Raw genomic sequence first — 25,096 nt, 5'->3', positions numbered from 1 at the left:
TAGGCATACATATCCTTTCAAGATCATAGTTAAGAAGGCTTCCTTAAACTGATTAGTTAAGTTACCTACTAATAAACTTAATCATTCACTTGTATTTTAATTATCATTCTCTGAACACTTGCTGAACACGAGGTTATAAGACACAATAGTTCTTTGAACAATTCGCCAGATGTTTTGCGCCGAGCAAATATTCAAGTCTATCAGCACCTTTACGTACAGTAGGTATAACGTTTTGCAAGCTCAAATCTTGTTCAATGTTCAAGTCTTGTCAAATTGCTCCATGTTCATTGTTCAACTCACCTTTTGTTAGGATTTATAACCTTTTTTCTTGTAAAGGTGTACTACTCTCTAGCTGTACTACGCTCATTAGTTCTAGCGCGGCTACTGGCCTGCTACTAAAAATTATAAATGTAATACGTCCAAATAAAACTTCAGTGTCATCAAAAATCTATACGAGAGGCAGCCGAAAATTATCATTGAATAGGCTACTTGACCCTTTTTTAAAGTCTATCTTATATTATTAATTACTGTCCAATGAACCGAAAAAAAATATTACCATATTTTATTACGACTTGAAAAGCGAAAAAAACATTATTAAAGTATACTTTCACTTAATCAGGCAAAAACAACATTAGTCATGTTAATCTATAGATTGTCTGTGCATAACGTCAATTGAATTGAACGCAAAATTTTCTGACATTTATGTATGAGGCATAAAGTTCATCATGTCAGTGATTAACTCGACATAAAGTTAAGTTAGGTTCTATGACGTCATTACATCGCTGACAGCGTTTTCGGTGGCCAAAGTTAAAAAAAATATTTCACACATTTTCAATCGAAAATACGTAGTCATTATACACTTTTATTACCCAAAATTTATAAAAATTGGTTTCTTATGTCAAATACTACAGGAAACAACAATGTTTTGTGCCAAATTCGATATGAGTCTAGAAGCCTATTTAAATATTTCATTGAATAGTAAAAGTAAATCAGAAGAACTACCGATAGTACCGATGCAGAGGCATCTGCCAGCAGCTCCCGTCGCAGCACCCGGTAAGCCCACCTAGTTCTTATGCGGTAGTACAATGCACCCTAGGGGGGGGAGGAGGCAAGTAGCCTATACCAACACAGGGTTGGATGTCTGTGTCAACGACCTAAAAATATACGTAATATAATAATAACATTAATAATTATAGCATTTATGTTTATTACATTGTTGACTAATATCTAAGTGTATGTGTAGCTTATCTCTTTGAAAGAATTTTCCTAAAAAGTCATAATTTTATTAACCAATAAAAAGTAATCTAAGTCGATACAATTATCTAGTTTCCTCACCTCATGATCTTTATTCCCTAGATAACGTTTTTATATATAAATGTCGCCTAGTTTTTATTCTATTAGTTGGTATTCGGTTGTTAGATCCATCTGTACAATTAATGTAATAATAGTATTTCGAAAATGTTCCTTAAATTTATATTTGGAGTTATTTTGCTGGCCGTTTTCGTGGAGGGGCACGACAGTAAGTACTTAATTACATTTTCACAGTTATTCGAAAACAGATAGCAAAATTGCATTTTATCCACGAGAAATTTCATACAGATTTTAACTTGATGTCTTTGGAACATAAATCCATACTAATATTATGAATGGGAAAGCGTGTGTGTCTGTTTGTTTGTCCGTTTTTCACGGCAAAACGGAGCGACGAATTGATCTGATTTTTTTGTGGCAAAATTTGTTTTAACTTCGTGCACGCCCAAGATTCCACGTTTTAAGTCACTCGACGCTCCCGGTTCAATATTGGACTCTTTAGCTTGCTCGGGTATCAATATTGGTACGTGCGGTTAAACAATAATTCCCCCCCGTAAAACTAATAGCTATTAGTACCTATTTTAAAACTACAGTCTACCTACGCATTGACTGACTGCTGCTGATAGTATAGTATCACAAATTGTCGATAGATGTCTCTGCGCGTCATTTAGATGCCGCTAACGTTAGGTTGCCGTAGTTCCTACATAAAAGTCACGGAAGGAATGCGATGTAGTGGACTGTAATAAAATAAAGTTTTTGGGAGAACTCTTGCGAATTTCAGCAAGAGTTCTGGTTGATCAAAGGCGGCCAAGAGCGTGTCGGGCCACGCTCAGTATAGGGCTCCGTAGTTTACCGGCAGTCACAATATTTAAGTGTTTTCGGTGATAATTTTGGACTGCGTCAACCAATTTTAATAATATATATTTTTTAAGAAAATACGCTAAAGATACTTAGGTATATAAGTAAATTAAGGTAAAACATGTTTTGCATATATACGGTTAAATAACACACAGTAGAAATATATTGTGCAATTTTCTTAAAACTGTTCAACATTTCCGTTTGATCAAGGGTTGAAATAAAAAAAAAAAATCACTCCCCACTTAACGTGTTACCCTAATAAAACATTTTTTTCCAGTTTTTATTTTACCACTTGATCGGCGTGGTTAATAGATGGTGTACCCTTGTTTCGCCGACAAACTTTTCATCGAATATCATTTCATCGACAGCAAATCATCGAAAGTTTAGTTCGAGTAAAATTGTTTCGAGTAATTTTGTTTCAACTACTATTTATTTGAAATTTTCTTAGTTATTATAAATACTATTCAACGAATATTGTTTCATCGCTGATTCGTTTCAAAGTACTTCAAATAGCAGAACTACAAAACATCGCAATTCATTTATTCGACGTATTATTACAATACTTTCTCATTTGTCGTACTACACGTTAATAGATGTTTCTATTCTAGGAAACTTCAAATTGTCGATTTTATCGTGGCACATCACATATTTACGTCCATAATTAAACTATGACCATTGGCTTAAATCCTAGAGTAGGTTTAGGTTAGGTTATAACTGTGGCCACACACAAAAACGACCGGCTTACAGAGTATGTTTAGGTTAGGTTAGAACTGTGATCACACAGAAACAAACGGCTTACCGAGTAGGTTTAGGTTAGGTTAGAACTGCGACCTACACTACAACCAATGGCTTTTAAATTAGGTTTAGGTTAGGTTAGAACTGTGACCACACACAAAAACGACCAGCTTACAGAGTAGGTTTAGGATTAGGTTAGAACTGCGACCTACACTACAACCAATGGCTTTTAAATTAGGTTTAGGTTAGGTTAGAACTGTGACCACACACAAAAACGACCAGCTTACCGAGTAGGTTTGGGTTAGGTTAGAACTGTGACCAAACAAACAGTTTACAAATTGTACAATTTTAGAAAGAATCATAATTGAAATAATATTATGCGTAATGAATTGTATTTAATGTAAAACAAAATGAAATGAAAAAACACGAAATGAAATACCACGATGTAAAGTATACTCGGAGTAAGTTATCTACGAAATAAAAGTCTACGGTTTGATTTTACTTGTGTCGATTGTTCTATGATATGAACTGTCGATGAAATGAAATTATTTGAAACGTTGTCTTTGAAATAATATTCGAACAAGTGTCTGTCGGCGATTCAAGGGTAAACCTTAATAGATATACATATTAGCACCAAACAGCCTGGTAGTGCAAACGGTTACTGAGATTATCCGCGGACGGACGGACAGACAGGAATGGTGAAACTGTTAAGTGGGGGTTTTCGAGGGTGAAAAATCGATCTAGCTTAGTCTTAGGTCTCAGGAAACGCGAATATTAGAGATTTAGAACTACAAAGCAAAGTTCGTTAGCCCAGGTATTGAATAGATATTTGTTTAACTTTGAACTCTGGTCTCGAAAGGGAAAAGCCTTAAATCAAACGCCCAGTTTAATAATAAACCAAAAGTACGTTTAATCGGCTGAACTGAATACCACACAGGTCTTCTCGTCTTCTCTATCGATACAAAAATAACTAAAATCTCTTATATAAATTACGACAACATAACGTTAGCTAGTTGTAAATAGCAAAAGTGACATCTCTCGGGAAATTGAGTAAACACCTAGGTACGCGTTTTAATACATACCGCCCACCAAGGACAACATGTCCTTCATCATGACCGCCCACCATGAAGTGACCAAGAAATCAAAAGTGAACTGAATATAAATCAAATTTGGTGGGTACGGTTTCCAACATGTTTGCATAAACACAACATAAAATTATTGACCTTCACAACATAATATAACTATAATAATTATGAATTAATTTTTATTAAGCAGAAACGTCTGCTAACGATTCTAAACATTTTTATATTAAAGGAAAAAAATGGAAAAATTTACGCTTCCGGCGGGACTTGAACCCGCACCATTTTTGCAATCCGTGCAATGCTCTTACCAATTGAGCTACGGAAGCCACGCCGGACTTCGCAAATCTTTCCATGCCTTTCCTTTTGTACACACGTCTTGGGGTGACGTCTAGCGCCATCTACCGACAGACTATTACATCTTGTAACGGCACTGGAGTCTCAAGTTATATTGAGAATTCACCAGTAACAATGTGCTAACCCATACTAAATTAATTTTTATTAAGCAGAAACGTCTGCTAACGATTCTAAACATTTTTATATTAAAGGAAAAAATGGAAAAATTTACGCTTCCGGCGGGACTTGAACCCGCACCATTCGCAGTCCCGCCGGAAGCGTAAATTTTTCCATTTTTTCCTTTAATATAAAAATGTATAATAATTATGATCTAAAACAGTTTTGAACTTGGCAAGTTAACACTTCAATTAAAACTATATGTACAGAAAGTAATATTTAATTAATTCTGCCGAAAAACCACTCTTAAGAATAGACCAAAAAGATTGAGGCAGAAAACTTTCTTCAAAAGACACTCTCATCTTCAGTTTACTTTAAGAGAGTATAACGTGAACTAAGAACATTAATTTTAAACGATGAATTATACATTAATATCTTACTATAGTTTTGACAACTAAATGGCCTAATAAACGTAAGATTCAAAACTCTAAACAAATCAATTAATCCAGTGGGCCAGATAAAATCCACCCGAGCATGGTGTTCTGGGCTAATGGAAATCCATTTGGACCTTTCAGTAGGCCATCCATAAGTATATTGCAATAAACCTTGCCTCCCAATAGTATATCCACTTTATTGGGTGAACTATAAGCTGGATCTGCCAACTTGATGTACTGTAACGCCGCCCACTCTGGAGCTACTACTTTCTCACTTGGAAGATAAGTAGTGATCTTCTTTACAATGTAAGCCTTCAAAACTGTATTGAAGGTTGGATCGGTGAGCGATTGAACTTTCAACTCAACTGCGTATTTAGGGACCTCAGAGGTATGTTCGCCACCTAATCCTGTAATTGAACTCTCTATGGGAAATTTCTTTAACCCTAATGCCTTCACAGCAGCTTCAGAGACAAATGAAGCCTGTGAGCACTGATCTAATAACGCGCGTACCACCTGATAATCACCTGTCTGCAACTCAGCCTTTACAAGGGCTGTGGGCAACAACGTTTTTTCGTTATTAGCAACCTCTGCCGCATGACAGTTGACTACTGGCGTGATCTCTGGAGAGACGTGCGTGGCTTCTTCCGAGACACCTTCAGCTACCTGACCTAAATTCTTTGAAATGGCAACTGAAGTTGGGACCTCCCTTACATGAAGCAAGGAATGGTGCTTTCTTTTACAAATTCGACAGTTTGTGGTTTTTTGGCAAAATCTAACAGTGTGATTGCTCCCTAAACAATTGTAACATATCCTATTTTTTGTAACAAATTCGTGTCTTTTCACAATGTCCTCTTTGGCAAATTTCTTACAAAAACACAGTTTATGGGGTTCTGTACAAAACTCACATGCTATGACAGATGCGCTAGCAATGTGGAACACATTTTGTATTGTTGCACTACTTGAAGGTTTCTCGTAAGCATTGGTGGCCTTATTGACGTTTCTCGGCTCAATAAACTCTAGAGCTCGGTACCGGCTGATCAAGAACTCTTTGAACTGATCCAAGGTAGGAAATGTATCTGAGGCCAAGTTAGACGATACATTAAGCTCCCATTGCTTACGTGATTCTGGATCTAGCTTTAATTTCAACAGATGTATCACTATGATGTCCCATGTGGAAACATCAATGCCTAAATTAGACAATGCACTTAAACAATCTGTTGATGTGTCTAAAAGATCCTTTAAAAGAGCAGAATATTCAGTGGCTGCTGGCTTTTGACTCAAGAGACGTTGGAGGATACAATGTGAATGGCTGAGATACGCGTCATACTCGTGAACGGGTGCCGTCTGTGAAGACCGGTCTGTTTAAGCTTACTGGGGCTGTTATAACTTAGTAACTTTAATTCTAATTTTTATTAAATTAGGACACTTTGTTCGGTTGTCGTTTGTTTCCTTTCTTTTAGTGAATATTTTAAATATATGATTTTGACTCATGGAGACCATATACATCTCTAAGGAGAATTAGATTAAGTAGATATACATTTTATTTTTAGTTGTGACATTTAGAGTCATTTGCACCTCTAAAGTAATTTTAGACTTTTTTTTTTTGTATTTGTACTTTTTATATTAAAATTTAGTGTAGTTCTTGGTTGTAATTCGACATTTAGAGACCTTCTACATCTCTAATTAATTGTATAGAGTTAACTTTAGTTAGAACTTAGAATTAGTATATAATAGTATCAATTGTAATTTCAACTCAATTTTAAATATTTTTTTAAATACCTATGTACATGTGACGTGTAAAAGTGCCCCTGTGGCCTATTTGCTGAATAAATTATTTTGATTTTGATTTTGATTTTTGTGACAGGTATTTTTTATTATTGTATCGTTGCTCTAATATATTCCAACTTCTATCATAATTTGAGTCTGTTACCGGTATATTCCGCAGCAACTGCTCTGCTTCTCCTGTGAAATAACTCTTTAGATATTGCAATTTCTGTACATTATCTAAGGAGTTGTTATTGTCCACAATAGATCCATCATACAATATAATAGTATGATCCATCATACATAAGAATAAATCTCGAAATGTTATCCATTCTTGGTATTTGCCAGAAAAATAAGGGATGGTTAATTTGGGTAGTTTTACCGAATCTGACTTTGTTACAAATGTATTGTCCTGAATGTTGACCTTTGATTGACTTGAATGAAAACTTAGGAAATCAGTCAAACGATCTTTCAATTCACATTTATAATCTGTGTATTCATCCTCTGTTTTGTCATAAGTGTCCTCAATAATATAGCTTTGTGCTTGTAAAAGTACTTGATCATATGTAAGCATTAACTCTTTATGACCTTGTCTGAATTCTGACCAAAGCTGCTCTAGGGTGTCTAGTCGACTCTCTATGTAATTCTCCGTTATGCGTGATTTCGGAGACTTTTTGAAATTAACACGAGCTTTAAAAATACGACTAGACAAGTCATTTTGAAAGCTTAGCAATGAATCCATGTTTGCAAATAATACAAATATCAAACTTTAGACAAAACAGATTTTGAATTGAACTTATTACACTTTAAAAATTCTATAAAAAATAAAAACCGTAAAAATATCAAAATCAAATTTCGGAAAATTTTACAAGTGTTTGAATTTTGATACACTCTGAGTAAAAATTGGGCACGGATTCCCCGTTCCAACAGGATTTTCCGAATTATTCTAAGTCTCTAATCTACTCAATTTCATACAAACTACAACCAAATATTTTATAAGTCCATGTAAACAATCGAATTCTTCAAAGTAAATATCGTTTTGTTAATAAAGTTCAAAATCCCGTAGCAAAATAAACCGACATCACAAAATAAACTCCTGTTCACAAGGTTGAAAATTTCTTGACTAATAAATAATTGTACTTACAGTTCACACTTGACATACACTCACTGAACTGACACTGATGACGTAAAGCTCCTTCTTCGTTGAACTCTTGGCGCATGCGCTCCTGTCGCAACGCCGGTGACTCAGCCTGGACGCCGTTAGGTGGCGCCACTGTGCGCTGCTTCACTGAACTCTCCTTCTTAGTTGAAGAAAGGCTCCGCCGCACTTTGACTCTACTACAAAAATCCGCCTGACTATCCGGCTCGAAGGACCATGTTTAACTTTGAACTCTGGTCTCGAAAGGGAAAAGCCTTAAATCAAACGCCCAGTTTAATAATAAACCAAAAGTACGTTTAATCGGCTGAACTGAATACCACACAGGTCTTCTCGTCTTCTTTATCGATACAAAAATAACTAAAATCTCTTATATAAATTACGACAACATAACGTTAGCTAGTTGTCAAAAGCAAAAGTGACATCTCTCGGGAAATTGAGTAAACACCTAGGTACGCGTTTTATACAATATTAGAGAATAGAATTATGAATAGATTATTAACGGATCTTAGGTAGATAAGATATAAGCATGTACTTACTGATAAAATAATTTAAAGAAATAAACAGTTTTTATTTTAGGTACAGTCAACCAATTGGAACACTAGGAGAACTATGTGATAGTGACGTTATAAGTCAGATTGTAAGAAATCTTTTGTCATTTCATTTGGTTGTAGAGTGGCCTATGGTTCTAATTGGTTGACTGTACCTACGTGAAATGTTATCTATCCTTATCTCTGTGAAAGTATTTCCCTACAGTCATATCTTTATTGACCAATAAAAAGTAATCTTACTCAATACTATTATCTAGTTACTTCAACTTAATCCCCTTGATCTTGATTCCCTAGATAACGTTCATATATAAATGTCGTCTATTTATTATTCTATTAGTTGGCTTTTCATTATCATTAGTTTTATCTGTGTAATTATAGTAACCTTTGAAAATGTCTTTGTTTCTTAAATTTGTGTTTGGAGTCGTTTTGCTGACCGTTTTTGTGGAGGGGCACGACAGTAAGTAATATTTTTTTTAAATGGGCTTACTCTTGACCACAGACTAGCCAAAGGCAAAGACGTGGCCTACGATGGAGTGAGCTCGCCCAAAAGATGCCTGTTCACCATTGAATTGAAGGTTGCGGGGTTATATGAGCTCGGAAATATAGCCGCCGGCAAGGAATTCCACTTCTTGTACATTACATCGTGTTAATTTAATTGTAATTGTAAAATATAAAGTAGGTAGCTTTGATTTCAACTAAAACTGATAATCAAAACGTATTTAGATGGTGCGATCGCGCATGCGATTTCAGAATATATGTACATTACGGACTGTTGATGTTACATACAATCCAATGAAACCCTTAGGTATGTATGTTATAAGTACTTATGTAAGTTCCTTCAGGGCGTAAATTATGCCTTATAAGAATGTTGATTTTATCTACAAAAGTGAGAAAACTTAGGAGTAAAATTGAGTATATTAATTTCTATTTAATTTGTCATGTTTTACAATTAAAATTAAAACCTATCAGTTGGTGTGCAGAACACTTTAAATCATTTGCATTGAATGCCGTTCTGACATTAAAATACTGCAGTAGTATTTACGATTTAGTCAGAACTGAACGGTCCTTTGTATAATAGCCTAACTACGACGTTGATAACCCGCTAGTGTGTTCGTAACAATCATAACTTCAAGATCGAGTATTTCAGATATGAGTTGACACGGTCGCTAACTCGTGGCACACTCCGGGCACTGGCGATCAAATATGTGAAAGAGGCGCGTTCCTAGCACACAGTCTAAGCTCAGAACGCGTACTATGCTTGTATAAGTGAAATATGACAGGTCGACTGTTCGCGTTTTTGACAGGCGGTAACTGTAAGGTAACCGAGAGGGGTAGGCGGCACTTCCAGCGGGGAGCGGCCTCTTTATTATACTGTGCTCATGGTAACGCTTCTGAACGTCACAATAAATGTTGTAAACTTGTAATTGCGGCGTAACTAGTTTGTATTGGTTACATCGCAATTAATCAATCGCGATTAATGCCATCTCGAGACTGACAACTAGTAGCGCTGGTCAGGTTAACGCTACGGAAGGAGAGTAACGGAGACAATTACAGTAGACTGTTTAAAGAAAAAAATATTTGGGACCTTTCACACAAAGACCTGGATTAAAATACATAGGGATCCAGGAAGTACGTATGGCACTTGAAAAAAAAATGAAATATTTATTTTACAAATAGGCATATTACAATGCGCATATGAACGTCAAAGAAAGCTACGCCGGCTCTAACCCTACGCCTCAGCCTCGAGAAGATTTCAGTCCCCCCTCAGTTGAGAGGGGGGTATCCACTATGGGACCGGCAAGAAACTCGGCGGGCCACTTCTTTTCAAAACATTACATCTTATACAATTTAACATGCAAAAGTATTCATCAAAAAATATTAACAGACTAGGTACTCTATGGAAATTAATTTCAATAAATTTATATTATAGCTTAATAATACGTCGTTCTTCGTCAGAGAATACATATCAAATTGTCACAGAAGAAAAAGATAATATAAATCTCAGTGTCATTATATATGTACTTTACACAACATAAAATATTTGATGTAAATAAAATAAATACATATTTTAGGACATTCTTACACAGATTGACTGAGGCCCACGGTAAGCTCAAGAAGGCTTGTGTTGTGGGTACTCAGACAACGATATATATAATATATAAATACTTATATTATACATAGAAAACATCCATGACTCGGGAACAAATATCTGTGCTCATCACACAAATAAATGCCCTTACCGGGATTCGAACCCGGATGTGCTTTCTTATCTGAACAGTGTCCTCTACACATAAAGTCTTCATTGAATTTCCAGGGGCCTTGCTAAATATACCGGAGCCCTCTTCTCCATTACCAAGATGCCAGGGAACTTAGGGCTTGGTTGTTCTAGGAGGCGAACCGGTAATTTATACAAACCGTTACAAACAAAACAATATACTTAAATAAAGATGGTAACTATTGATTACTTTACAGTTACTTTACTTACAGTATTTATTGTTTAAAATACACTGCATTTCCTAACAGATAATGCAACAGTGAATCTGAAACGCATTCATTTGTGATTCATAATGATGTAGCAATAGAAAGATTTTCCACTTTCAGTTTTAATGACGTCTTTGAGTTGAAGAGCCCGCAATAAAACTAAAGTACTTTGTTTAGTGATTATATAGATAGGTTAAATACTATAAATACAAGACTACAAGACGTGCACGTGTAGGTAATAAATCCATACTAATATTATAAATGGGAAAGTGTGTGTCTGTTTGTTTGTCCGTCTTTCACGGAAAAACGGAGCGACGAATTGACGTGATTTTTAAGTGGAGATAGTTGAAGGGATGGAGAGTGACCTGAGTGACATAGGCTACTTTTTGTCTCTTTCTAACGCGAGCGTAGCCGCGGGCAAACGCTAGTATCTAAATAAATGAATAATATAATACAATATTAATACTTATAACGCAGTATTTTAGACGTAATTATGCTATAAAAAATATCTTTATTTCAGACTAAAGTTCCATACAGTGAGGATTACGTATTACACTTTATAACCTAACCACAAAATAAAAATTTTGAAAAACCCCCGACCGCGACATAGTGACCGATTTTCATGAAACATGGCTAAGAACACTCCCGACTAACTCAGCTTTCAGACAAAAAAAACTAAATCTAAATCGGTTCATCCGTTCGGGAGCTACGATGCCACATGCCACAGACAGACACAAACACAGACAGACAGACATACACACAGACATACATACAGACAGACACGTCAAACTTATAACACCCCGTCGTTTTTGCGTCGGGGGTTAAAAAGGTAATTTTATAATGTCAGACTTAGGATATTAACCTATTAAGATTATAGTATTGTTACTGGGCCAGTTTAGTACTTACTAAAGTAGCTTGCCTACTGTATGCCGCAGTGGTCACATTGTTGCCACTCACTTTAGATGGGTTGTATTATTTATGTATATGTCTCTACATTGAGCCCTAACACGAGCCTACTGGGTGCAGATTTTTAAGTGACTCACGATTGGTTTCACTAGACAATGATCATGATGCATGTAACTGCCTAGAAAAATGTCGGCAGTTTGACAAAAATAATTACTACGGTCGACATTAATTATCTTCTTTTCCGTGATACTAAAATGTTAGCCACTTTTGTATCAGGAAGTGGGTGGAATCAGGAATCAGAATCTCTTTATTTGTGAAGACATACATGTTAAAATTGTACTTAAAATAAGTTAGCCTACTGTATGTGCTGTACCCGGTCACCATCTCGCCACATCATAAATCATATCTCAATTTAGATCGGTTGTATAATTCGGTACATTGAGCCCGTCTCTGGCCTACTGGAGGGTGAATGAAATGTGGCCGTTGGTCAAGCTCATTCGATTATTAAAGGGGAGATGTTTGGCATTGATTGTGCTTCCGTGTTCATTTTAAATGGGTGTTTTCAAGCAAAAATGTCTGCGGAAAATGCTTTGGAGCTTAGTGAAAATTTTAATTTTAAAGTAATAAAATCTGGTTGAAACTTCTCAGCCTAATACGTGTACATATAGCGCTTTACCAACTTGAGAAAATCGTTTATATCTTATACTTTTAAACGAGCAATTCTTGTATATTTATTTATTTATTTATATATACCGACGATCTCGGAAACCGCTCTAACGATTTCGCTGAAATTTGTTATGTGGGGGTTTTCGGGGGTGAAAAATCGATCTAGCGTAGCCTTAGATCCCGGAAAACGCGAATTTTCGAGTTTTCATGAGTTTTTCTTTCGCGTTTGTAAACGTAAAATATGGTCCTTAATTTCGCCGCGCGCGCATCGATTCCGATTAGCTCAGTCGTACGAGGTCGGTCTAATGTACGCAGATAGATCGTAGGTGTCAGGGTTTCGAATCCCGGCCAGAAATTAAGTTTTTGTTTTTTGTCTTTTTTTTTTGTTTTTGTATTTATAAGAGTTTTTTTTTTTATCAAAAGACGTGATATATTAAAATAGAACCGAGCGAAGCTCGGTCGCCCAGATATTTGGGTTTATGATAGGAAACAACAAAATATACTCTTAGAGCGTTTTACTTATGAAATAAAACTATGAAAACGGATTGTATCGCGTATAATAAATTCACAATTCATCCCGACGTTTCGAACACTTTACAGCGTTCGTGGTCAACGGATGACTGAGGAAATATACAATGTGCAAAAAAGCGTTATACTTCTTAAACGCCAATTCCTGGTTTCAATTTCCAAGTTGGCTCTGACGAGTAGCGGCAATATGGTACAAGATGAAGAATTTTTTAATAGCCTAGGTTCTATCAAAGGAAGAGAGGCCTATGCCCGACAGTGGTCCGCCACTCGTCACGGTTTTGTGCACGCTCCCGCCTGTCACCACAAGATGACTCCAGGTGCCGTAGCCGAATGGCATTTCTGCGAAGCGAAACGAAAACGAAACGCCGCGAAAGGTAGTCTGGCTCTGTCGCGCCAATATGCAAGAGCGATAGAGATAGATATCTACGAGCGTTTCGTTTCGTGAGCGTTTGTGCCATTCGGCTACGTACCCTGGTCTTTTCGCCATCTCATTGTTGGTCTAGTTCGACAAAAACAAAAAAAAATTATTTAAATTAAGATAGGAATTATTTTTGTTCACAGAAGTCGTAGTCTGCTACTACGGCACATGGGCCACCTACCGCTCTGGCGACGGCAAATTCTCCGTCTCCGACATCAACGCTTCACTCTGCACCCATCTCGTTTACACCTTCGTCGGGATCCATGACGATGGGACTGTTATCTCGCTCGATCCGTATCTGGACTTGCCTGATAATCAAGGACTTGGTAAGATCCACAATACATGATGCAATACAATACCAATGCCTAGTCCAATGTATTATGTGCCCAATGACACTAGACTATTTTATCTAAGTGTTGGACTATTCTTCATTGATTCCATGATGATGAGACTGTTGTCTCGCTCGACTCGTATCTCGATCTAGCTGATGATCATGGACTTGGTAAGATCCTAATGATGTACCTAAGGCGTCGGACACTACACTGTTTTTTTTTTTCAAGTTCCGGACAATTCTTGATGGATTCCATTACGATAGGATTTGTCTTGCTCGATCCTCATATTGATCTGGCAGATAACCATGGACTTGGTAAGATCCTTATGATGTAAGGCATTGGACACTACACTGGTTTATCAAAGTGTTGGAGAATTCTGTATGTCTGACTTTCAATACTTACGTCCTCTGTATTCTGATCGTCATCATCTTATAACTATGGACTGGGTAAGACTACTAAATACTACCTAAATCATCTACTGTTTGTAACAATAAGTGTCTGCTTATGAAAAAAGTGCCGGTTCTGCGCCTATCTCGTTTACACCTAAACTTTTCAAAATATAAATAAATCTAAAAGTGGAAAATGTCTGCCTTGGGTGAGACTTGAACTCACGGCCGCTGGATCAATATTCCAGCGCTCTGCCAACTGAGCCACCCAAGCAAGTCTCACCCAAGGCAGACATTTTCCACTTTTAAATTTATTCTAAGCCTAGTGGCATCGATTGCAGACGTTTCTGCTAATCAGAAGTTAAAAATAAATAAATCTGTACAGTTCGTGTTCAGAAATAGATAAGGGGAATTATTATTTCTACGTATAGACACTAATCTGCTTTTGTTTATGCGTTACAGAATTGTAGTTTCTTCCAACACGTTATTACATCCGCTACTTTTGATGTTAACTGTACAGTGAGCTGTAATTTTCTTAGGATATTTTTGTGTATTTGTTTTTATTATTAGTTTCTTTTTTTTTTCACCATTTTGTCCTGTGTATGTGTGCTGTACTGAATAAATGTCTTTTCTTTCTTTCTTTCTTTCTTTCAAAAGTACATGGAGAATTTATCTATAAATTCATAATGTCTTCATGCAATTTCACAGCTCACTGTACATCGTATTTCATGTTTCAGACAATTTCAAGAAATTCAACGCATTGAAGCAACAGAACAACCAGTTGAAAACTATTCTGGCCGTCGGGGGCTGGAATCAGGGATCTGCAAACTACTCCACGGAAAGTATTTTGATGTTTCTTGTTGAGGATGGGAGACGGCAAATTCCCCATAGAAACGTAGTCCTGTTTATTCTACCTATTTCATCGTGGAAAATATTTTTGCACACATTAAAATTAAATTGTGAAACAGGGAAGAATATCAGGACTACCTTTGTATGAGAAACTGGTTACGGGGCGGTCGTCCCTTTTCTCTTAAACACGAATACGTCTTTGTCTGCGGTTTTCTGCTAGGTATTTCGATCTCGTATCGTGTCCTTTTGTGTTTCATTTATAGCAAACATATTTGAATTTAGTTTTGATGTCTTATTAAAATAGTGGATCTAAATTTTCACATGTAGGTATATCTTATAAACTTTTCTTGAGATTATTTATAGTTATTTAACAATATATATAAATATTTTGAAGCCGTTTAAGCGATACGTATACGTGTTGTACATAATGCGTCGGTAACACAATATTTTACATTTGACTATATAATTACCGTACTAGTATTCAATTGTTTTACGGGACAAATGCATTGTCATTCATTCCTACATTCTGTCAATCGATTTCATTCAACGCAAAATCGCATATGCTCGCAATGCTATGGCTTACACTGAAGACCGGCGATTATTTCGAGGCCAAAACCTTACTTATATGCAAGCTCCTGAATTTGAGCCGTTGTTAACAACGAGCAGTGTGGTTGCAGCTAACGAAACCGCAATTCGGAAACGGGGCGAATACGTGCATTCTTGTTGTTCGGTGTACTCCTCAATATAAGGTCTTCTTATGAAGAATGAAGAACTCCAGGATAGCACTATCTTCTTTTTATTAACTTAATAACTAGGTACAAGTAGTTTAGGTAATTTCGATAAATTTATACAGATATATGTGTAGCCGCTTCGGCTGTAAGGTGCAGTCTAATGTAGGTACGCGGCGCGGGGAGCCGTGACGTATGTGTGTGACGTCATGTGTCGTCAACCGGTCTTCGAACGAGTACTTGGGTAAACGTATATATGTTGTGTTGTGTGAACACTTGTAATCTTTTGTTATATCCAAAATTACGACGATGACGCTAGAAAACGATTCGAGTCAGGGAAGGAAGTTTGAGTAAAAGTTTAAAGTCACTCACGGGTATTATATGTATTTTGACCGAAGAGCTGGCGACTTCCTCGCACAATGTATCAGCATTGCGATAAAGCGAGGAAATGTCGCCAGTATCCTTTGTACAATGCCTCAAGTAGACATTAGCTAGTTTAGTCTTAGTTTCTTATATAATTTGATTTTTATTATACTTTAAAGTTTACTTCAATTAAAACGATGATTTCACAAATTTCATTAATACAAACAGATTTATTAATATCTATGCATACGAATAAAAATCGGATTAATTGAATTCAGCCGACCGTATCATTCGCGGCAACTGGACTCAGAAGTCACAGATTTAAAAAAAGGGTATTAGAATTATGTATTTTACTTTCTTATAGGGGCTTCTATAAACGGGTCATATTCTCATTGCATTACGTCATTCAATATCAAGCTGTTTGTTCCACTTATTTTAATTTTAACACTGTAATGTGATATTAAATAAAGCCTTTCTATGTCTATGTCATTATATGGCCGGCCATTATTTGTGTCCCTCCTTCACTCATATGTTAGAAGAGGCAGCAATATTTGCCGGCCACATAATATTGCAGTGAAAATATTGCCTGTTTGGAAGACACTTACCAAGGAAGGTAAAGTTGCCATCAAAGGTAAGGTACCTTATGACGTCTTTTCTCAATTTCTTAGCTTTCATTTAAACTCTCAGTTTTCGAAATTTCTCAACAGATGGCAGCCTCCGCTACCCTGCGCAAGACCTTCATCACCACCGCCAGAGATATGGTCCTGACCTACGGTTTCGACGGCTTAGACATAGATTGGGAGTACCCCAACCAACGGGACAGTACTCAGGGAGTTGCTGACGTGAACAACTTCTCTTTATTACTGAAGGAATTAAGGGAAGAGTTCGATAAACATGGACTGTTGATTACTGTTGCTGTTGCCGCTGTGGAGTCGAGTGCGTCGCTGTCTTATGATATCCCTAATGTGGCCAAGTAAGACTTTCTTTAAACTGAAATAAAACATAATTCATCGTCATTTTTCGCTTGCACCAGAGTTGTATGTTTCTTCCATTTCCTCGTGATCTCATTATTCAAATGCGTTTGATCAATATCATCTTTTACTGCAGTTCTTACGGTGTTCGTTGTACAATTTACTAATATGTATATATTCTTAAATAATTCAATAGTTCAATTCCATCCGTTTATACTTACGGTTTTCTTCTTCTGATTTGATATTATTGTATTGTTATCGAGGCCATTTTTTTAACTTTACCAAATTCTTTTTAAATATCTGTTTGTTTACAAACCAGTACTACAGATTTAGTTATGTCATGTGCTATTATTTTATCCCAACTCGTAGGTGTTTATACACAAGCCAAGCTTCCAAATAAACATTTACAGAGACACTCTTTGTTTAGGCCCAAGTTCTTATGTAAATGTTACAAGGGCTTATAAGAAGCTCGAGGCGCGGAACAAGATATAACTAACAGCGGCTTATCCCTTTCCTTTTGCTGTAACATAAAAACACGTCACAGAGAGATTATACACTTTGTCTAAACAACTTTCAACAAATATACCTCGATTTTGTATCTGAATGTTTCAGTTAAGTATCTTCTAGAAACTTCTCATTCCAGACTTCGAAGACTGTTTTATTCAACATTTTCACAATTCTCATTAGTGTGTATTTCAGGTGTTTTAAAAATCTGACATAACTAGCTTTTGCCCGCGGCTTCGTTCGCGTTAGAAAGAGACAAAAAGTAGCCTATGTTACTCTCCATCCCTTCAACTATCTCCACCTAAAAAATCACGTCGATTCGTCGCTCCGTTTTGCCGTGAAAGGCGGACAAACAAACAGACACACACTCTTTCCCATTTGTAATATTAGTATGGATTGTAAGATTTAAAAAAATATCGAGAAAATTTATGGGCACATTGTGTATAATCTCTTTGGCACATTGCTGCTAATTGATGTACCTAACGTACAGGACACTGATTTTCGATCAAGCAGAAACGTTTACGAGAGACATTACAAATTTTTAATTTAAACGAAGAATGAATTTAAAATAACCTCCCTTGTATTCCAAGGGTCACAGGTTCGAGTTCTGACGGAGTAACATCCCGCATTTAGGCACCTACTTTAATTTCAAAATCTACAGGAAATAATTATCTGTCAACAGGTACGTGGACCTCGTAAACATCATGACATACGACCTGTATGGCGCCTGGGATTCGATCACCGGCCACAACGCTCCCCTCCACGTAGATCAGGGTAGGATCTACGCTGTGGATGCCGCTTTGAACTATTGGCTCTCACAAGGTAACCTTAGCTATATGTTAATTTTCTTTAATGTTATTAAGCAAGAGAACAATATCACACCTCACGATGCCGAAGACCGGGCAAAGTGGAGAAGATTGAGCAAGAAATGGGACCCTGACGTAGGCCGGGAAAACGCTAGGTTGAAGAAAAAGAAATATTACTTGTGGTTTCTTTGAGGTTCAATATGGGAACTATTGTTATTAAAGCAATACGCTTATTATAAATCAGAAACAAAATCAAAATCAAAATCAAAATAATTTATTCAGCAAATAGGCCACAGGGGCACTTTTACACGTCACATGTACATATGTATTAAAGAAATATTTAAAATTGAGTTGAAATTACAATTGATACTATTATTCCAATGAACACAAGTTAAATTATAATCTATTGAAAATATTCCAGCCTCAGGCACCAGAGGACTTAGTCACTTTTTCTTTCATATGACTGTGTAATTTATTTCGGTTTTAATTGATACTATTATATACTGATTCTAAGTTCTAACTAAAGTTAACTCTATACAATTAATTAGAGATGTAGAAGGTCTCTAAATGTCGAATTACAACCAAGAACTACACTAAATTTTAATATAAAAAGTACAAATACAAAAAAAAAGTTTTAAATTACTTTAGAGGTGCAAATGACTCTAAATGTCACAACTAAAAATAAAATGTATATCTACTTAATCTAATTCTCCTTAGAGATGTATATGATCTCCATGAGTCAAAATCATATATTTAAAATATTCACTAAAAGAAAGGAAACAAACGACAATCAAAGTATTTTTTAATCCTAACAAAGGTTCCATACTTAGGACAGTTAGGGCATCCGTTTCTGTAGATGTGCTACGAGTAGGTAGGTATATCCAAGCACTGCACAGTCGTATAATAAGAAATTTTGCTCCTTCAATTCTGTTTTGAATATAGACCCTCTGTTTGGGCTATGTGTAATTGTGTATACATATAGGCGCAATACTTCGTTAAAATTGATGAAAGGGAAGATTTCTTGCTGTACAATGTACTGTACATTATGGAGTTTAAAGCAACTTGATAGACACAGTTTTCAGATCATGTTCCTCTAAAAGTATTTTGGTTTCAGGCTGTCCCCCAGAAAAGGTTGTAATGGGCATACCTTTCTACGGCAGGACTTTCAACTTGACCGATGCGAATAACAATGGGGTAGGGGCTCCATCAAGTGGGGTTGGGTTCGCTGGACAATATACTGCTACAAAAGGCTTTGTTGGATACAACGAGGTGAGTTGGTAGGCGTACAATACTTTTGTCTTACTACGGTAAAAATGCGATGCAAACACATTGATAGACAGGTGGGTAATTTGAAGTCAGTAAAGCTAAAAAATCGGGACACGTCTTTGGGTATCGCCCGTGTGGTGACGGGTTAAGAATTTCACCACCCCCTTTCTTCCCGTGGGTGTCGTAGAAGGCGACTGTGGGATATGGGTTAAAGTGTGGCGTAGGCGAGAGGCTGGCAACCTGTCACTGCAATGTTACACTTTCGTTTTCTATCGACCCCTTATTTGCCAAGAGTGGCACTGAAACTTGAGTAGTTTCATGTGCTCTGCCTACCCCTTCATGGGATACAGGCGTGATTGTATGTTGTTGTTGTTGTTGTCTTTGGGTAAAAAACTAATATCAGAATTTTATACCTACATACAATAAATGACCTTAGAGCTTACAACAGCACTAACAAAAGTCTGAGATAAAGATCCCTTAAATAAACCTCGTATTGTTTTTCAGTTCTGCACCAAACTAAACACGGAAACCTGGGACGTCCTTTACGATTCCATAGCTCAAGTGCCATATGCCATCCAAGACAAAAACTGGGTATCCTACGATGATCCCAATTCCATAGCCAAGAAGGTCGAATATGCCATGAATCTCGGCATCGCCGGTGCCATGGTTTGGAGTATCGAAACTGATGACTTCCACGGGAAGTGTGGAGAGGACTTTGCTTTATTAAGGGCTATTAACTCAGCTTTAGCTGGATCTAGTACTACTACTACTACGTCTACTACTACTCCTAGTACCACTACAACAACTAAACGTCCTACTACTACAAGTACTGCGGCCCCTACACACCCAACTACTGTTACTACTACTACTAGTACTACAACGACGTCTACTGTAAAACCTACGACAACAACAAGTAAGTCAAAATTGGTATCCTATTTTATACATTTCTGTCTTTCTGAACTGTTTGATTGATTTAATTCATGATAATACATTCAATTGTTACATACGGATACAAATAATGTATGCCTTTTGACAAAAGTTTATGGGGTCCTGTCTAACAAGAACAACCCTTCGGTTTTTAGCAAAACAATCAACGCGGTGGGGGTCAGTCATTTCTGCAGCTTGTATGTGTGTATTCTAATCATTCATTTTTTTATTGCAGCATCAGCACCCTCAGCACTATGCACTAAAGAAGGTCCAATACCCAACCCTGACGATTGTTCCACCTTCTTCATCTGTGTCCAAGGAAACTACGGCATGGTTCCCACACTCATGAACTGTCCAGCCAATCTGGTGTGGGATGATGAGAATAAAATCTGCAATTATAGGTACCTTGTCAAATGTGAAGCTTGAAAATCGAATGGTGTCTTGAGGCTATCAAAAGTTTCTGATGCGGGTTAGCAAAGAGGTTCAAGTATAAACAAAAATAGTGCCAAAGTAAAACGTGTAGCCACAGTGCATAGACTACCATCTCCCGATGTAACTGAACAACTTCATCTAGCTATAAATAAGAAACATTGCAAAGAACAAATGTTTAAATTGATGATTAAATGTAATTTTGTATCTATTTATTCATATAAAACTATGTCAGAATTAGAATGAATTAAATGATTACACAAAAATAATTAAGCTTTATAATCAGTGTATTATCGTCTATTGAAATTAGCGCCATCTTTCAGCAAATACTAAACATTAAGAACTACTGAGAGACGTACATGGGTGGTGAATAGCGAACGAAGTTATTGAGCGGGCGAGCGATTGTAAAACGATTCCGCTAGATGGCGCATGTTCAACAAAACATCTTATACAACGTGTTTTTGCCATTACTCAAAACGTCACACTACATTTAATAAAATAATTGCTAATTGCCATCATGAACTATAAAACTGTTTATTTGTGTGCGTTATTGTAAAACACTTTGAGGCTTTGTCACGGTGGATTTCGCAGTCGTAGTGGGCGGGTTTGAGCCAATATTGGGAGTGGCAGGGTTGTGATTGGGAGCGAGTTTAGTTTGTAGTGACTTATGATAAACATTAAGATTAGAATGACAAACAACGTCAAGCTCGTAGCGGGAAGGAGTGTTCGCCCAGGTAACTGGCCAGTATTGACAACCCTAAATATTGAGAGGGGTGAGCAGCCTCTGGCGGTGCGATATGTACATTGTTGTGTTGCAGGTACGGTGGAATAGGCTTGTAAAAAGATAATTAATCATGTTGATTTGAATAGAAATATTACTTCCATCAAGATATAGTTCAATCGATTCTACTCTCGATTCTGAATAGGCGGTTTTCATATTTTTAGTGTTAAATGGTACACGGTGTATTTCAAGTATTTCAACTATTGCGCAATGCAATAAGTAGTTTAATTAGGTATAAACAATGATATATCTGTCTCTCTCTAAATCAGGTGTGGAAACACCTGTGATAGGAAGCATCTTTTGCTGAGAAAACGTGGACTTTAATTCGTAGAGCGTATGGGTGTAAACAAAGCACTTATGATCTTTCTATTTTGGATATCGGCATGTCCAGATAAAATGTCTAGAAATAATTTCACAGGTGCGTGTCCAGAAAAAATGTCCAGATTCGTGCCCTATAAATAGCTCCGGGAGCATTGTTTTTATTGATTATTTTTCGAGCATCGAGGACCGACAGTCGACTCTGGTCTAAAGTGTAAATTGTTTTAAATAGTGGGGAACCTCTGCCCAAATTTCTAAGTGTTTGATTTTATTGTGAATAAAATCTATGTTTTATTCTCGTAGAGTCAGCATTTGGGATAAGTGCTTAGAGTTGTTTAACTCTGGTACTAATGGGTAGTGATTTCTGCTAAGTTTAAGTTATGTTTTACTAGAAGTATTGAAAGTTAGTGAGTGTTTATTTTATTCATGCCGTCTATTGTTTGGTTTTGTGGGGAACATAATTATGTTCTTTTCAGAGCCTGATTTTGGATGGTAGATTCCGATTCGGTGGTGCAGGTTTATTGTCTTGTGCTATTGAGTTGGAGTTTATGTGAGTGAAGTGAGCCGCTAACGATTCGGTTCTTCTTGTCAGTTTCAATGTTATTGTGATAATCAAATTTAATGGTTAAAGTAAATAATACCTAATCAGTTCAAATTAAGTGAAGAATATTTAATTATAAAGCCAGATCGCTGCCCAGACAGACAGTTTGTTTAGCCTTGCATCGATTAACCTAGCGGCTGTTAAACTATTGATGCAAGGAGGTCAGTTTTACCAATACAGAGGGTTAAATTGGCATTTTTCTCTTTATCAACATAGAAAAATGAAAAAATCTCTCCCTCCCTGGTTCTTCAATGCCCAGCTGTTAGCCTAGAACGAGGACATTATAATTATGTGTCATTTGGAGTAATCCATGCTCGCTCGAAGTTGCAGTATTTGAAGGCCTTGTATATTTATTGTCATAAGTATATATTATATACACAATAGGGAACTATCCTACCCGATTGCCTCCCTGTCCACGGACGCCTGCATCGGGGGGGGATAAATACACAGACTTATAGGGTTTGCTTTCTTCAGTCTAGTCTGCTGAACTCTAGCGTAGTCAGTTTAGGTATACACCGCGTATGTCCTAAAACTCTGGGTCCATGGTGAGTACGAACAGAGTTTTTATCGTTTTAGAGTAGGGAACTTTCTATCTAGTAGGGTAGAATCACACACATCGATAGGTAGGGAAATAAATAAAGTTCTGTATAAAAACCTATCTTATCTAATAACTAAAAATAAATTATGTAAAAGTAAATTAAATTCAAGATCTAAAATTACTGTGAACAAAATTACTGGGTGTTAGAAGGTATTTTATAAATAATATCGTGTGTTTATTCTTGGTATAATGAAACTTCAATATCATATTTATTATCGAAGTGTGAAAAAGCTTTGAGTTATTACTGTTTAATTCATCTAAGTGTAATTTGTAATTGTGGTAGCAATTTCTGATTCTTCATGTGACAGCGATCATTGAGTGTTAGCTGGGGTTTGTTTAGGGACCAGTGGCATGCGGGCGCCGTCCACTGATGGAAAGCCGAAAACTCCGAGGAGTGATTAAGCTTACTTTTCTTGGGTTTTCAATTGGAAGCTTCTTACTCGGTGTATCGTTGAAACAGTGAAAGGGACGAGAAGTTATGGTCTATTAGCAGTATTGGGGAAAAGGGGGGTTTAGCTAGGGAAAATGAAACAAAATAAAAGGGGGGTTAGTTCATAGATAGATAGCCCTTCTGGTTTGGCATAGGATTCTCAACAGAGCAGTTTGGTTGAGATGAGGAGTTCCAAACCACAACGCAAGCTTCGAGCCCAATTGGAACTACTAATAGAGCGTAGTGGATGATTACTAAAATATTTTTTATATTATTTACCATTTATAAACCAAAATTATAGATAAAATGTCTGGCGCCTGTAGGTTTTTTCCTGTTCAAGTTCGTATATTACTTTGCACGCACATTTTTCACAGGCGTTACTTAGCGTTAACATAATCTCCACGTCTTTTGCCTATTTGTCCAAATTAATGTAATTTTCACAAAATTAGGGGAAGGTGAGGTAATACGATCCCTGGAGGTCAAACGATCCCCCGCCCTAAATCAGAGACAACTAGTGCCATCTATCCAAATGCGTTTTAAACATGTTCCCCGCGCCCCAGCCAGTCACCTCTCCAAGTTTCATGGCGGTGCGAGAGCTCGGCGTGATTTTATTAAAAAATAATCAAAAAGTGTGGCTCTGATCTAAGATAAGCCTGTTTTTGAACTTTCATTACTTTATTCATGTGCGTATTTATTGAAATGTTGTGTTATTTGCGGGTATTAATATCGGTTAGCTAATATTTAAGCCATGTTCGATTACCGCACGCGTTATTTGAAGGTTATAATTTGATCGATATCTAGAAATTTGGTGTTTGGGGCAAAACGATGCCTTTCTGTGTGTTTAAAATGATCCCTGGAATCATTTTACCCCATTAGTATTTGTTGTTTTTACAGATCATGCCGCGAATTTATATACGCAAAAGTAATCGCCAAAATTGGCTTGAAGAACAAAATGCAAAAGGCATTAGATGCCGTCAGAGATGGCATGCCTTACAAAACTGCAAGTAGAGTTTAAGGTCCCAGTGATGGCTTTAAAAAAAAGAGCCAAAGGTAAAAATAAAATAGCTGTAGGCTCCGCTAAAAAGCTAGGTCGCAAACAAACAGTGTTTAACTTAGAACAAGAACAGGAACTGGTTGATTACATTAAGGACATAGAGTCTAGAATGTACGGACTGACCACACAGGATCTTTTAAGCTTAGGTCACCAACCGGCAGAAATAATTGACCTCATCCATTTTCTGAAGAAAAAGGAAAAGTTGGACTTGAATGGCTTCGTTGATTTAGTTTAGTCGTCGACATCCGGACATTAATCGTAATGTACGCATCGGCGTACCCCAGAATCGACGTCTTCTGCTCCTTTAATAAGGCCTGTGGTGGACAAATTTTTTTCGACTTTCGCAAATGTGCAAGCAAAACATTATTTTTCACCCCATCGGATATTTAATGTTGACGAGACGAGTATATGCACTG

At 36.8% G+C, this 25,096-nt stretch overlaps 1 protein-coding gene across 3 annotated transcripts; it reads left to right on the top strand.

Annotated features, from left to right (window-relative positions):
* Positions 1-1,408: 1,408 nt before the first annotated feature.
* On the top strand, positions 1,409-21,045 carry LOC125234530 (probable chitinase 2). Of its 3 annotated transcripts, XM_048140817.1 has the most exons (9): positions 8,681-8,795; positions 13,481-13,663; positions 14,793-14,893; positions 16,703-16,968; positions 18,153-18,292; positions 19,391-19,545; positions 20,047-20,392; positions 20,429-20,455; positions 20,705-21,045. In XM_048140817.1, the coding sequence occupies exons 1-9, from the start codon at positions 8,729-8,731 to the stop codon at positions 20,893-20,895; spliced, it is 1,476 nt and encodes a 491-aa protein (XP_047996774.1). In that variant the 5' UTR covers positions 8,681-8,728; the 3' UTR covers positions 20,896-21,045. The 3 variants fall into 3 exon arrangements, with proteins under 3 accessions (XP_047996767.1, XP_047996774.1, XP_047996757.1); XM_048140810.1 differs by lacking the exon at positions 8,681-8,795 and adding an exon at positions 1,409-1,519 and having other exon boundaries at positions 20,047-20,455; XM_048140800.1 differs by having other exon boundaries at positions 20,047-20,455.
* The last annotated feature ends 4,051 nt before the right edge of the window (positions 21,046-25,096 follow it).

The sequence above is a fragment of the Leguminivora glycinivorella genome, chromosome 2 (assembly GCF_023078275.1).
Source record: "Leguminivora glycinivorella isolate SPB_JAAS2020 chromosome 2, LegGlyc_1.1, whole genome shotgun sequence".
Classification (NCBI taxonomy): domain Eukaryota; kingdom Metazoa; phylum Arthropoda; class Insecta; order Lepidoptera; family Tortricidae; genus Leguminivora; species Leguminivora glycinivorella.
This window is presented reverse-complemented; position numbering and strand designations above follow the sequence as displayed.